The 15,510-nt window shown below is 30.0% G+C and overlaps 6 protein-coding genes across 6 annotated transcripts; 5 read left to right on the forward strand and 1 right to left on the reverse strand.

Moving 5' to 3' along the window:
* Positions 1-91: 91 nt before the first annotated feature.
* Positions 92-826, reverse strand: PPL_12142 (uncharacterized protein; the record flags this gene model as incomplete). The annotated part of the gene is made up of 3 exons (XM_020582886.1): positions 92-101; positions 161-573; positions 818-826. The coding sequence occupies 3 exons, from the start codon at positions 824-826 to the stop codon at positions 92-94; spliced, it is 432 nt and encodes a 143-aa protein (XP_020429667.1).
* Positions 827-879: 53 nt separating this feature from the next.
* Positions 880-3,745, forward strand: PPL_12143 (uncharacterized protein; the record flags this gene model as incomplete). Its single annotated transcript, XM_020582887.1, has 7 exons — positions 880-911; positions 1,135-1,202; positions 1,612-1,910; positions 1,977-2,130; positions 2,197-2,525; positions 3,305-3,324; positions 3,580-3,745. 7 exons carry the CDS (start codon positions 880-882, stop codon positions 3,743-3,745), a joined length of 1,068 nt encoding a protein of 355 aa, XP_020429668.1.
* Positions 3,746-5,639: 1,894 nt separating this feature from the next.
* Positions 5,640-7,388, forward strand: PPL_12144 (uncharacterized protein; the record flags this gene model as incomplete). Its single annotated transcript, XM_020582888.1, has 5 exons — positions 5,640-5,706; positions 5,952-6,104; positions 6,880-6,904; positions 7,004-7,233; positions 7,291-7,388. The coding sequence occupies 5 exons, from the start codon at positions 5,640-5,642 to the stop codon at positions 7,386-7,388; spliced, it is 573 nt and encodes a 190-aa protein (XP_020429669.1).
* A 1,412-nt stretch (positions 7,389-8,800) lies between these two features.
* PPL_12145 (uncharacterized protein) lies at positions 8,801-9,070 on the forward strand (the record flags this gene model as incomplete). The annotated part of the gene is made up of 1 exon (XM_020582889.1): positions 8,801-9,070. The coding sequence occupies one exon, from the start codon at positions 8,801-8,803 to the stop codon at positions 9,068-9,070; it is 270 nt and encodes an 89-aa protein (XP_020429670.1).
* A 764-nt stretch (positions 9,071-9,834) lies between these two features.
* PPL_12146 (uncharacterized protein) lies at positions 9,835-11,963 on the forward strand (the record flags this gene model as incomplete). Its single annotated transcript, XM_020582890.1, has 7 exons — positions 9,835-9,862; positions 9,933-10,021; positions 10,161-10,247; positions 10,552-10,579; positions 11,039-11,223; positions 11,313-11,638; positions 11,783-11,963. The coding sequence occupies 7 exons, from the start codon at positions 9,835-9,837 to the stop codon at positions 11,961-11,963; spliced, it is 924 nt and encodes a 307-aa protein (XP_020429671.1).
* Positions 11,964-12,281: 318 nt separating this feature from the next.
* PPL_12147 (uncharacterized protein) lies at positions 12,282-15,121 on the forward strand (the record flags this gene model as incomplete). Its single annotated transcript, XM_020582891.1, has 6 exons — positions 12,282-12,734; positions 12,836-13,011; positions 13,113-13,437; positions 13,503-13,579; positions 13,662-14,206; positions 14,799-15,121. The coding sequence occupies 6 exons, from the start codon at positions 12,282-12,284 to the stop codon at positions 15,119-15,121; spliced, it is 1,899 nt and encodes a 632-aa protein (XP_020429672.1).
* Positions 15,122-15,510: the final 389 nt, after the last annotated feature.

A 15,510-nucleotide genomic window follows, 5' to 3' on the forward strand; every position in this document is an offset into this window, starting at 1 on the left:
AAGTGACACTAGAACCTCGTCCGTTCTTGGATTAAAATAAGGTCCAATAAACTCAACACCTGCCATTTTTGGTAGAAATATAACGTACGTCTTAAATATTTCTAAATGAAAAATATATATATATATTAGTTTTTGTAAATATTCTAACTATTTAATATACCTACCATCTTCCATTGAGGAATGTTCGAATAATATCGGCCCATAAACCTCATCACCATGGAGGTATGAATAATGAGAAGATGAGGCTGAGGTTAGTTCTGCTCTGTTAGCCTCTATAAGATCATCTAGTGGAGAATGGAAGTTCATGTTGTCTTCTTCGACTGAATCCAAGAAAGAGGGTATTCCAACCAATGATGGTGAAGTTTGGACAGACATACTAGGACTCGGTGGATTTCTATTGGTGGTGGTAGTAGTAGTGGTCGTAGTAGTGGTGGAATTATTTCCCTCAGCTGAGCCATGTTTGTCAGGAGTTACATTTTGTAATTGAACAGCTTCAACAGGTTGGATTATAGGTGATGCATCAGGAGTAGTTGTGATTATAGGAGTTTTCTTGACATTCAATTGGGAGAATCTCTTGGTTGAATTAAATTTTCCCATTATCGAATTCCTGGTGTAACCTGTGTTTTGCCCAAATCTAGTTTCAAAGAGTTTGAAGCCATCAGTGGATGTGATATTTGGGTTGTTTTTTATCATTTCTTTGAAGAACTTGGTATGTTTATCTTCGTATTTACTATACTGTTTGTTTGAAAATTATTTTATATAGATTGTAAAATTAATTAATAATACTGTAAACACTTAATAAATTTCTAACACTTACAACTGTCATGGTTTTAAATGTAGATATTTAAATATTTTAACAATTTATTTATTTTTAAGAAAATGGTCTTAAATTTAAATCTTTTCACTTCAGTGTTTGTTATGTTAATATTAAAAAAAAATAGGTTTACTTGCATGCATGTAATAACAAATAATTTTAAATAATAAATCGGGTACTTTTATGAAAGATTAAAGTCTATTAAAGAAGCCATCATCTAAGCCATCCCAGCTAGTGGAGTTTCAAATTATTTTGCGTACATTAATTTATTAATAATAGTGTATTAATTATTAATAAGTGCATTATTTATTTCTCAATAGGGCAATAAGAATGCCTGCAAAAAAAAATGTTTGTGTTTGGTTTCAAGCAAAAAACTATGTCAATGATGGTAAATTGGGGTTAATGAGTGTACTTTTTTTATTCATGAAAAGATATACGAATTCAATACTAATATTTGGGTTGAAGTGCAAAAATGGGGTACCCATAATGAAAAAATTTTACTTGTGTTGAATTTGTGTGGTAATATGAAATTTTTTCAGGAAAAGATATGAAAATGTATTAAGATTTCAATGTTTGCATGTATATATTTTTGATATACTTTAGTTTTTTTTAATTCACCATGTTAGATCGAAGATTATCATCTTAATAATTAAACTACAAATTTAGAATGAAAATAATAAGTGTTAATTAGTATTCGTGAGTGAAAATAAATTATAATATCGATAGAAGCTTCACAAAAGTGAAACAAACAACCAAGTATTTATTTATTTAAGTATATAGTTAAAATAATAATATAGAAAAAATGTTAAATAAGAATACTATTATAGATATAAATTTTTATCTATCAACATTAGAGATTTATTGTGGTGTTAGCAAAACAACATTTGACCACCTCTATTCTATGATTAAAGATCATTTTCAAATTCAAGAAAAACATTTACTTTGGTTCTTGGTATATTTAAGGCAGTACAATTCATTAGATATACATGCTGTCAACTTTGGAGTCTCAGTTAGAACTTTTAAGACCTGGGTTGACAATTGTTTCGTGGCATTTAATATTGTACTTAAAAATAAGTTGAAAGAAGATGTTCTATTAGTAAGTAATAAATTTAACTTTTCTATTTCTAAAATCATAACTAAATTAATCTTTTTATATGATAAGAATCCAAATATTCTAGATAACTTGGTCATTAAAGAGTATTCTTTTGGTTCTGGTGATGCCATTCAAACTAAACTTGTAAACTGTGCTGTTGATACTACCCTTCTACAAATCCCAAAACCTATTGATGGATATTTGTACAAATCATTATATTGTAGTATGTATTATAAATATATAAATTTAATAATTTTATTTAGCTAATTTTAAGAATTAAAAATTGTAGCAAAACATAAAATACATGGCTATAAATATGAAGCTGTAGTAGGTTTGAAGGGGGAACTACTATCACTAAGAGGTCCATTTCCTGGTAGTCAACATGATGCCAGTATTTACTCGTCTATTGGGAATGAAATTGATCATTTACTATCTCCGTCATATTGGATGCTGGGAGACAAGGGTTATATTGGTGGAAATAGAATTTTTGCACCAAATAAGAAATTGTCAAGGAAAGAGCCATCAATAAGAAACCCAAACAAAACTATGAAAGTCAAAGTTCCGTTTACACCAGAACAGAAAGCAGAAAATTCTTTTATCAATTCCAATCGTGCTGTTGTAGAAAATTATTTTGGGAGAATTAAAAAATTCCATTGCTTTGAAAAGGCATGGAGGAGCTCAAAAGAAAAATTGGATTTGGCTTTCTTGGTTGTTAACTATATTGTAAACATTGATATTCAGCTTGGAATGAAAAAAGCTTTTAGAGAATAATAAAATAAAGTTCTAACTTGATTTTTACTTTTAAATTTTACATTTAAATAAATTTTTTTTTGTAAAAAATTTTGAAAAATTTTGAAATTTTATTTTTTTTTTGTAATTTTGTTGAATTATTTGGTTTTGCACTTGTTTAATTATAAAAATAAAATAAAATATCAAATTTAGATTGAAATGAGGTCATTTCACTTTTTTTAATTTAAAAAATTAGATTTAGTTTTTTGAAAAAAAAGTGAAAATTACAAAAATTAATATGTAAAAATATTAAAATAACAAAAGTGAAAAAGCCTCAATAAAAATTAGATAAATAGAAAGTATTTTTAGTAGATTTAGAATATAAAGTTCGGAGCAAGCTACAACTAACCCGAGAGATCAAAGAATACAGGGAGAGACTTATTTATCAATGTTATAAAAGATTCCATCCAATTCTCAAAGATCTTCAATCAAAAAATGGTTAATTTATGTGTTTATTTTTTTGGTTCTGATATGATCTATTACAAAACGAAACTGGCTCCCAACCACTTTCGCCTGCACATTAATTTTAAAAAAAAAGTAAAAATTAAAAATAGAGGGTTAATATGATCAGAGTGTTTTTTTTTATTTTATTTGATTTACGATTACAGGCAAGAGCTAGTTTTGTTTTGTATTTTAAAAAAAGAATAAATTAAAAGTATATATAAGTTTTAATTTAGATAGTTTTCAGAAATTTTTAATGTGATGCAATCGGTTATTTATATTTGATATTGTTTCTGATTGTTTTCTTTGATTTCATTATTATTATTTGATTATTAATTAATAAAAAATACAAAAGTAGAACAATAAAAAATAAAAAATAGATCAAAGATATTTCTAATTCTTTTGATTTGTTCAACTTATCAAGATCAAAAAAAAAAAAAAGAGGATCGACAGAGATCATGGTTTCACCACATGCCGATAAAGTTGCCCGTTCAACACAGTCGTCACTGATCCACGGAATGGCTGAAACCAAACAAGCATTACTGGCGCGTTATATCAAGAGAAACGGAAGTTCACCATCGATTGCATTGCTATATCCACAACTATGAAAGTCTCTATGTTTGTCAACTTCCATTCCTTGACGATTTGAAACAATATCAATTCCCACCGACGAACCCACCAACCCGGCAACAAGAAAACCATACATTCCAACAGCGGAACAAGTCGATGCTGCATGAGCACTGATCTATTCGATGGACTTGATGACATCTGAGGAGGAGATGAAGATCACCAAAAGATAGCAGCACTACGTCCACGGTTCACATATAATGCATCACTGCAACACTTCTACCAGTGTCTGCACGATCGAGCACTTCATCCGGAATCACAACTTCCAAAACTCCGATATTTCATGATCGATAGTTTTTAAATTAAAATCATTTGTTTCAAGAATGTGTTAAAATGATCAGTCATCAAGATGATCGAAATAATCATCAACTATTCCAAACTAAACGTGAAATAAAGATTTCAGAATACAGATATTCAAAACAATTGATTGAATTTATTCACCGATTGTTGGATCAGAGTCCAAAGAATAGAGAATCATTGAATCAATTATTAAACCAATATATTGAAACCATCACCAATAATCAGATAATTACATTCAATTTAAATACTCCATTTCATAATACTCCGTCAATTTCACTGAGATCAATTTTGGAATGAATTCAATCAAATATTATCAGTTGGTGTGTTACCTGAATCACTGAAATCATTGGTATTTGATAGGGAATTCAATCAAATATTATCAGTTGGTATGTTACCTGAATCACTGAAATCATTGAAGTTTGGAGATCAATTCAATCAAATATTATCAGTCGGTGTTTTACCTAAATCACTTAAATCATTGGTGTTTGGAAGTAAATTCAATCAAATATTATCAGTCGGTGTGCATTTTGCAAAAATAATGCGCATAAGATTGCAAAAAAAGCTATGAAAAAAAAAAAAACGCCTTATCTTTAAAATGAAATAAAACAAATAATTAAAAAAATGTAATTTTGTCTTCCTTTTTCATTTTTTTTTCAAGCACAATCAAAAGGATGTAAAAAAAATAATAAGAGATTATTGAATAATGTGTAAAAATAGATGTTATTGATCGATCATATGAAAGAAAAGTCAATATTTTAAATTAGATCTAATCTGTTATTGATAGTTTGACACAAAATAGTTTTTTTTGTGGATCATGATAAAGATTTTGTAATTACAATATGATCTTTCTTTTTACATAAAATCTATTTTGTTGATGGTGAGTACATTTGAAAAATCACATCATTGAACATCAATTAAATCTGTGAATGATCATTCCTATTTCATTCATCACTATCGAGCTATCTAGATAGATATTGAAAAAAAAAGATGATAGAAAATGAACAAATAAACGTATAAATAAGCTGTAAAGATGTCGATTCAGAGTTTACCAACCACTTGGAGAGTTGTAAATAATGTGTATGTATTATTGGTGTGTATAGTGTCAGTATTATCAAATATCTTACTAATACCAGTGGTGTTGCTTTTATCAGCAAACATAGATAGCAACTGTAAACTGACAGACAACTGTATACCAGATAACTGAAAAATTAAGTAATGATAATACGATTCTATATCAACCTACTATTGCAGAATTCACAAATATGCTCAACTCTTATCTAGTTGATTTGTACAATTCATTGCATGAATTTATAAATGATTTGATGATGGAATTTCATACTTCTTGGCCCTGAGTGACATCGAAGTGAGATTGAACAAAGTAATGTCAGTTTTGGTTATGTTAATGATCGGTGGCCAGCTTAGAGACTGTCACTGCTTTTGAACATCACTCCAAGGTACAGTAGAGACAGTGAAGATGGACCAAGTAGTGTCGATGTCACCTCCGAGGAGTTACAGTACATTTGAACTGGTTGATCTCTGCAGAGGAGCCAGTGTTTGAACAAGTAAAACCAATCAATGACTAATCTAGATTCCAGCTCGTCAAAGGTTGGCCAAGGTTATGCATCAGCATCAGCGAACAGAAGTAGTTTGGTGGAGGTGTAGCACTTTACAGAATTGGCCATTGACTAATAGCAGACCTATTATTATCGAGTGGTCAGCCAAGATTGCCAAACATTCGGATTACACCTCCTGATCGATGAATCTACCTTTGCGTGAATCTCCAGTAGATTGTAGTAGATCGAAGGTCAGATCATATAGTTATAAGCTATCGCCACTCTGAAGGTGAACTTGGCCACTTGTTACTCTGACGGTTATCAAGACAAAAAGTTGCAACGATCGATAAAATCGATGTTTTTCAACGTCGTCAGGTCAAATTCGAGAAGCATCTCAATAGAATCGAACACTCCATACTCGAACGGCATACAAGACAGCATTCACTGTCTGGTTCGTCCACAGATAATAATAATAATAATAATGGTGGTACGACAGCAGCAACAACGTGCAAAAACTACTTCAAAATCAGCACCACCCATTCCCAATAGCAGTAAACAACTGATAACGTCTGCATCGAAAACAGTACTCAAACACTGAAACACCAACAAAATACACAACCAAAAATAAAAGTAATAGTAATTGTAATATTCATTCATGAGTGGTATTAAATCATCATTTAATAATACGAACAGTAATAACAATAGTAGTAGTAGTATTTTTATTAGGATCAATTGATTGATTGTCGACAATATTGACTCCACATACATTACCACAAATATCAATAATAAAGAAATAATAGACAATTTGAGAGATAATTAAATATTAAAAGGTTATTGCTCGAAATAAAGTAATATTCATTATTTAACTAATATTAGTTAAATCACTTGACCTATTCATTTATTTTGTTGAACTTATCCAAACAAAAATTTTTGTTATAGTTTAATTACTCAAATTTATTCATCTAAATTTTGTAAACACTTTTAGAAATCATCCTAGATTAAAAGAGGATATAAATACCAAACACGATTTGATCAAAAAGGAAATGAAGAAAATAAAATAAATAATAATAAAATTAACATTAAATGAATGGCTATATAAACAAAATTAAAGAAATTCATTTTATAATTTTATAAAACTGAAGGTGGATAAATAATAAAAAAAATTTTATTGATATGTATCTATTTAAATTATTAGTATTTTATTTTTTATTTTTTCCTATTATTTTTTATCAATTTAATTGAATACTTTTTAAATATAAAAGTTGTATGTTTCGAAAAAAATCGTAAGTATTTACACTTAAACTATATAATTTTTGAAATAAATATTTGTTCACATATATAAATGACTGACATACTCAATGAAGATTCTATTCTTTTCAAAATTAGATTCAAATATAGTGAACTAGACGAAGAACAAAGAAGAAGAGTCCTAAACATTTTCGCCAACTACAAGCACCATACACAAGCTACAATACCAAATCATGGATTACAATGTGACCCAATCGATCCACCAGAATACAGAGAAGACACTAGTGTGGCAAACAACACCGAATTTACGTTTCATTTCCGATCTGATATTGTTGCACTATTAGTCATTGATTTCCTATGCAGAACAAGTATGTTAATATATTTATGATATTTCCTCTTTTTTTTTATTAACTATTTCCAATTAGGACCTGGTCAGCCTCATCTGGTCTTATTTGAATGGCAACCTTCTGGTTTTTCCACTTGGAAAACCGAGTTCAAGGACATAGACAAACATGTCGAATAGATATCATATATAAATATTTATATTTTATATTATATTTTCTTTTTTATTCTATATTATTTTATTTTATTTTAATTTATATTCACAACAAAAAATATCTAAATAAATGTTTTTATAAATAGTTAAATAACAAAAAATATTGTTGATTTTTTTTCAATGTTTCTTTCAAAGTAGATTATTAAAATTAATTGTTTATTTTTAGAGCAATTTGTTCTCGAATGTTAGGAGGTGTTTCTTTCCTTTCTGATAATGAATTACGCACGGATTCGCCCTGTAGGTAACTGCACTTTCAATTCACCGATACTGTCACACCATGCTAACGGAAGTACTCACCAAATCTTTATCTTATCCTCAGATGCTTAGATATAGACTCATTACCTTACTTAAAGTCGATAACAAGCACAAGCTATATTTACAATTTTCTGACCAATTGTTCTAAAATATACTTTTAGAAATTATATTATTTCAATACTAATCAACTAACTAAAAAGAAATCATTAATAATAATGCTATTCTCCAACCTACAAAGTAACCAATAGAAATATGACAAATCTACATTCACCACTAAATAAGCCACTATCCATGGAGTTACAAAGATAGCCACCTGGATAATCTGATGGAATGGAATTGATATAAATAGTGAGCTAAAATGAATATTAAAAACAACAATAATTTATATTCATCAAATAAATCAATTAAATTGATTATTACTAATAAAAAATTTAATCTTATACTTGTTTCTTCTAATAAATTATACTCTTTATTACAATTTATAATAAATTTTATCCCAACCTATATATTCACTCCTCTGCATAATTATCTCTTCCTCTAGAACCTATCAACGTAAGTATTATATATTCAATATCTTCATATATATAAATACGATAGTAATACCAATATTAAAATATAACAATAGATCATAAATGACTATAAAAACTGTTTCGTCTCTGATCATATGAGTCAGCAGCCGTTGCCAATAGAATTCTCTTTATAACATATGAAGTTGTTTAGAAATAAATGAGTTGCAACAACAACAATAAATAGTTTGTAATTTGCATCTCCTATACTTTATTATTATTACACCAGTGTTTATTTTGATATAAAAAAACAACTTTATAAACCAAAAAAATAAAAGTAACATTTAATTTACAATGAATGAAAAGCAAATAAGAGAGTGTGATTTGGTTTGATCTATTCGTTCTATCTACCTATTTGTATCTTCAATCTATATAGCTGTTTTATCTTCGTATTCTGTTAATCTTCTAGAATTAAACTCAGACCGTTGTATCTCAGTAGTCTTAATGTCTTAAGCTTGTTTACCACATCTTTTTGCTTTTTGATGATGTCGAACTTGCACTGATACTTGATCTCCTTGAAGTGTGTGTTGACTTACATTTATCACTACCAACGTTTGAATGCACTACAGAGGTGTCGCATGTACTGACGCCATCCAATATGTTGACTCGCTGAGGTTCCTGTCGGAAGTTCAGCAAATTCCTATAGGAAATAGGAACTCAAAGGAGAGTGGCTTCGTCAAAAGGAAAGGAGTCAGAATCATTGTAGATATCCGGTTTAATGTAGGTGCTGAAGAAAGTTCTCTTGGGTATAATAAATACAGGAAAGACTCTATCACCTGTGCCAATGTAGACGCATTGGTATGGAGATCGTTAAAATCGTCAACATAATTCTAAACCATAATGGATGACCTGGCGGGAGTTTCCTACTCGTATGTGTCACTCATAATGGTATTACGTTTAATATTCATACCATCTGCGCCACTGCCAACCGTGATGCCATTAAACAAATTCGTCAATAAAATTTCTAAGATAGATGTCCTGCTGTCCACCAAGATCGACGTCATCACCGGCGACTTTAATTGTCAATCCTTGTGTGATCCTTATTGGTCACGATCTGATGACCATGATGACTTCGCGTTCTTTGTAGACTCTCTTGCGACTACGCACGGTATGATCGATGTGGGTCTCGCTTTTAACGCACCTAAGTGAAAATGAGTTGACACGCTACCTCCTACCAACATCCATTAAAAGTTTGATAGAATATTATTAACCAATCGATGGTTGCCGCTGGCACCTCTGTCACTCGTCTATGGCACAACAATTCCAGACCACTATCCTCTTAAAGTCCAGCTGTCAATACGCTCAACTACGCCAAGCAGTGCATTGTTGATCATATCATCATGAGCATGCTAGTGGGTGAAACTGCACAAAATGGTTGAAAGTCAAAAACAACATCGTGTGTGTGATCCAAACTAGTCAACGAAACAAGCTTGCACAGGATGTCTCTAATAGGATAAATAAACATCTTAATGACATCCTGTCTACTTGCTGTCCACCTAACTCACAGCAGTATGTTAGAGAAAGGCCTGTCTTAACCAACTGCTAAATGCTGATGGGGAACGTTAAGAGGCGTTTCATACATGCTGACAACAATGAATTACGCACGGATGCAACGTCTAGGTAACTGTCCAGAGGTTCACCGATCACCTCGACCAAGCACCTTATTTTCCATGTTCAGCTACTCTATGAGATAAATACAACGCTCCTGGACCTGATGGTATCACCGGCGCGATGTACATTCAATTCACCGATACTGTCCCACCACCATTACTAACGGAAGTAATTTAATTCAACGATCTATTATCTTATCCTCATCTGATTCCATCTGACTATAAAAAAGATCATTGATCACGACAATATTTAAAAAAGATGACTGGTTAGTTATAGACCAACAGTAGACTCATTACCTTGCTGTCAGTTACAAGCTATACTTACAATTGATCAAAGAGTTGATGACTTTGGTGAATCGGTATATGAAGAAAATGAATGGATGGATAAACAAGTGGTAAGTGGTTAAATACACTGAATAGTGTCAGAACGTTCGTGATCTTCTCTTGTCGAACCGATCATTTCCTTGGGATCTAACTTTAGTGCATTGTAACGATTCAATTAATGAACGACTTCACTCAGAATTCCATTCGGAAGATAGATAAGTTAAATTTCACTAAATAGATGACAAAGTGAGTGTTCTAAGTACGACCCGCGCATACATCGCGATTTACAACTGCTGCAAACGAGAAATGATTGGGTCGACGTGTGCAACAAGTAAGTGGCAACTAAAAAAACTGATTTGTTATATAATAAGTAAGTATGATATTCATTCTTTTATACTTCAAAGTTAATTTAATATTCATTACTCTTGATCACCTATTTTTGCTATTATACTTTTTGGTTGAATATAATAAATATTAATGTGATGCACCACTACCTGATATTATCAATAAAAATAGATATATAATATTTATATTTGATATTGTTTCTGATTGTTTTCTTTGATTTCATTATTATTATTTAATTATAAAAAATACAAAAGTAGAACAATAAAAAATAAAAAATAGGTCAAAGATATTTCTGATGCTTTTGATTTGTTCAACTTATCACAATCAAAAATAAAAAAAAGAGGTAACGTTATAACTTTTTCAATAACATCTTTTGAAAAATTAGTTTACTTTGTTATTATTCTAATTATAAATATTATAATTTTCTATTTATAATTCTATCAGTTGCTTTAGACTTTAGAGATGAAAATAAGATAAAATATAAATCATCTTTTATTTGACTTTTGTCATAATAAAGGATCGACAGAGATCATGGTTTCACCACATGCCGATAAAGTTGCCTGTTCAGCACTGTCGTCACTGATCCACGGAATGGCTGAAACCAAACAAGCATTACTGGCGCGTTATGTCAAGAGAAACGGAAGTTCAGCATCGATTGCATTGCTATATCCACATATCAAAGCCAACTATGAATGTCTCTATGTTTGTCAACTTCCATTCCTTGTCACCAAAAGATAGCAGCACTACGTCCACGGTTCACATATAATGCATCACTGCAATACTTCTACCAGTGTCTGCACGATCGAGCACTTCATCCGGAATCACAACTTCCAAAACTCGATCCGATCATCTCGAAATATATCAATCCGGATGAAGCGATTATGGAGAATGCACAAGATGCAATAAAGAACTTCCAAACACTGTTTCCACTCACGAAAATCACCAACTTTAAATCGGAACCGAAATATCGATGGCAAGATGGAATGTTGGTCGAACAACAACAAGAGATTCGTTTGGATTCCTATGTGACAGACGATACCAACGCATCGAAGAGGAGAAATGCAGACGATCTTGCAGATTACTCGCTCGACAAGTTGGTTTTGGTTACATCAATGAAGTCGGTTCGATCAATCCCGTGCAGAACTTCAAAGATATGTTGGCAAGACGTGATATCGATCTGGTAGACAAAGCGATATCATTAATGAAACAACGTATTGTTCAACTGGTAAACGATTCACTCAAAGATCAATTCTATTAGAAGGCATTGGAGTGTGTCGTTGAACTTCGTCGTGGATCTACCAAAGAATCAGAATCACTGGTATTCAGGTGAACTTCGTGATTATTACGAATCAAAGAATCGTGATGACTTTTGGCAACTTATCGTTACAAATCAGATCGGATTGATCACAAACGATGAAAGTGATGACAGTGAAATCAAATGAATAAAAATAATAATTTGTAAATTTATTTAATACTAAAATTTATTTTTAACTAAAAACCGTCTACATTACAAGTTATTGTTAAAAAAATTACATTTTAAACTTAAATTAAAAATACCCTTTTTATTTATGTCTGGGTGTGTGTAACGTTTTTTAAAAAAGATAATACTCAGGGACTGATCAAATTCTGGAAAAAAAATTTGGAAAAAAAAAAGAGTGCTATCTAATTCATTTTTATTAATTTCGACAATAAAATCAAAGTTTTAGTTTAACTTGACTATTTTTATTTTTGGAATGAATGAATTATAAAAATACTTCAAAATGAATAATATCGAGCAAACAGATAAATTAATCAATGGAAAAAATGTATTGAAATTTATTAATTTTAAATACTCTCACCAATTCATAGTTTTAGTTTATAATCATTTGAAAGATAAAGAAAATGAACAACACACAAATATCACATTAATTGGAAATATTAATCGAAATAATAATGAGATTGTAATACCAGATACTGTCGATACTCAATATCAATTAATAATAATAGATTCTGACGCAGTAAATTTACATTTTAAATCCATATGTGTCAAGCTATTAAACAAATCACAATCATACACAATCAATTTTGAAAACAATATACTCAAAAACAACCTTAACTATTTCGAACAATCTCATATGATTAATAACAAACGATATCATTCAATATCAAGATTTACAAACAGTAATGCTATCAATGATGTATATTTAGTGTGTGGTACTGATAATCATAGATTGGTAAGATCAATTTGAATCGATTGACATCATTTTTCATAGTAATTAATCAATTGACAATCGCAAAACTAACAAAATCAATTCAAAAGTATGTTTATAAAAAGATAAATTATAAAGATAATCAAAAATCTTATGAAAGAGCTGAGAATGAAATCAAAGCAATGAAATTACTCAAAGGTAATCCAAGATTTGTTCAACTTGTTGACTATCATCATGATAAAGACAATCAAATCTTTCATATCTTCACTAAATATTGTGGTGGTGGTGATCTTTCCCAAAAGTATAAACATTTAACTGATATAAATCTATATATATATCAAATATTAAATAACATGACTTTTATCAAGCAATTAACCACTTTTATATTGAATATAAAAATAGAATCTTTTCAGAATCATATATCAGTAATTATATTTCACAACTTTTCAATATTCTTTTGGATCTTGATAAACATGGAATTGTTCATTGTGACATTAAACCATCAAATATATTCATTGATGAATCTGATGATTATGGTACTTTGATTCTTGGTGATTTTGGATGTTGTAAATTCATTGATCAATCAACAATCATTGAATATCAAGATACAAAAGAACATACTTTTGAAACAAATGATTTTAATTTAAAAACTATCGATCATGAAATATCGGAGCCAACCATTTCAAATATAAATGCAACACGTGGAACAATTGGTTATATTTCACCAGTAAGTAAATTTTATTTATTTGATTTTCAATATAATTTTAACTTATTTAAAATAATAACAAATAGGAAGCAATGAACAGACAATATGCACAATCATGTGACATCTTTTCAATTGGATCAACAATTCTCAAATTATTATGTTGGTAAATACTCGAATAATCATTTTTAAAATATTATTATCAATCAGATATTAACGAGTTATTTTTGAATATTTAAATTGATCAGTCATCAAGATGATCGAAATAATCATCAATTATACCAAACTAAACGTGAAATTAAGATTTCAGAATTCAGATATTCAAAACAATTGATTGAATTTATACACCGATTGTTGGATCAGAGTCCAAAGAATAGAGAATCATTGAATCAATTATTAAACCAATATATTGAAACCATCACCAATAATCAGATAATTACATTCAATTTAAATACTCCATTTCATAATACCTCCGTCAATGTCACTGAGATCAATTTTGGAAATGAATTCAATCAAATATTATCAATCGGTGTGTTACCTGAATCACTTGAATCATTGGTGTTTGGATATGAATTCAATCAAATATTATCAGTTGGTGTGTTACCTGAATCACTGAAATCATTGAAGTTTGGAGATGAATTCAATCAAATATTATCAGTCGGTGTATTACCTGAATCACTGAAATCATTGGTATTTGGAAATAGATTCAATCAAATATTATCAGTTGGTGTGTTACCTGACTCACTTGAATCATTGGTATTTGGAGATGAATTCAATCAAATATTATCAGTTGGTGTGTTACCTAAATCACTGGAATCATTATCATTTGGAATTAGATTCAATCAAATATTATCAGTTGGTGTGTTGCCTGAATCACTTGAATCATTGGAGTTTGGAGGTGGATTCAATCAAATATTATCAGTTGGTGTTTTACCTAAATCACTGAAATCATTGGTGTTTGGATATTATTTCAATCAAATATTATCAGTCGGTTTGTTACCTGAATCACTTGAATCATTATCATTTGGATTTGGATTCAATCAAATATTATCAGTCGGTGTATTACCTAAATCACTGAAATCATTGAAGTTTGGTTGGGAATTCAATCAAATATTATCAGTCGGTGTGTTACCTGAATCACTGGAATCATTGGTGTTTGGTAGTAAATTCAATCAAATATTATCAGTTGGTGTGTTACCTCAATCACTGAAATCATTATCATTTGGAAATTAGATTCAATCAAATATTATCAGTCGGTTTGTTACCTGAATCACTTGAATCATTATCATTTGGATTTGGATTCAATCAAATATTATCAGTTGGTGTGTTACCTGAATCACTGAAATCATTGAATTTTGGTTGGGAATTCAATCAAATATTATCAGTTGGTGTGTTACCTGAATCACTGGAATCATTGGTGTTTGGTAGTAAATTCAATCAAAAGCTATCAGTCGGTGTTTTACCTAAATCACTTGAATCATTGGAGTTTGGAGATGAATTCAATCAAATATTATCAGTCGGTGTGTTACCTGAATCACTGAAATCGTTGGTGTTTGGAAATAGATTCAATCAAATATTATCAGTCGATGTCTTTCCTGAATCACTGAAATCATTATCAATGACGAACTACATCGATAGAAAAGATCTACCACAACATATTGAAAACCTATTTATTGGAGGACAAAGAATAGATATCGACTCATTCTAAATTTGATTTAAATCTTTTATTTTAATCAAGACTGCAGATTTTAATATTTAGACATTCATATTCAACACACAATTTGTCCAATATCAGAGACTTTTTGGATTCTCAAAACAATCAAATCAAAGAAGAATACATCATCGCTCTACATTTAAAACTAGAGGATCATTTTAAATAAAAAATATCGCTTCAATTACAATGAAAAGATTAAACTCTGAAATAATTCTTGATCCTTTCTGGAGAAGTTTAATTGACAATTCAGGAAAAATCTTAAAAACAAAGAAGATCAAGAAGAATTTTATCAAATTCTTCAACAATTTCTTACACTTGTATCTGTTTTAGTATCTATGTATTTAGAAAGAGTAAAATATAAATCACCAGATTCCATCTTTCTT

The sequence above is a fragment of the Heterostelium album genome (genome assembly GCF_000004825.1).
Source record: "Heterostelium album PN500 unplaced genomic scaffold PPL_scaffold10, whole genome shotgun sequence".
Taxonomy (NCBI): Eukaryota; Evosea; class Eumycetozoa; order Acytosteliales; family Acytosteliaceae; genus Heterostelium; species Heterostelium album.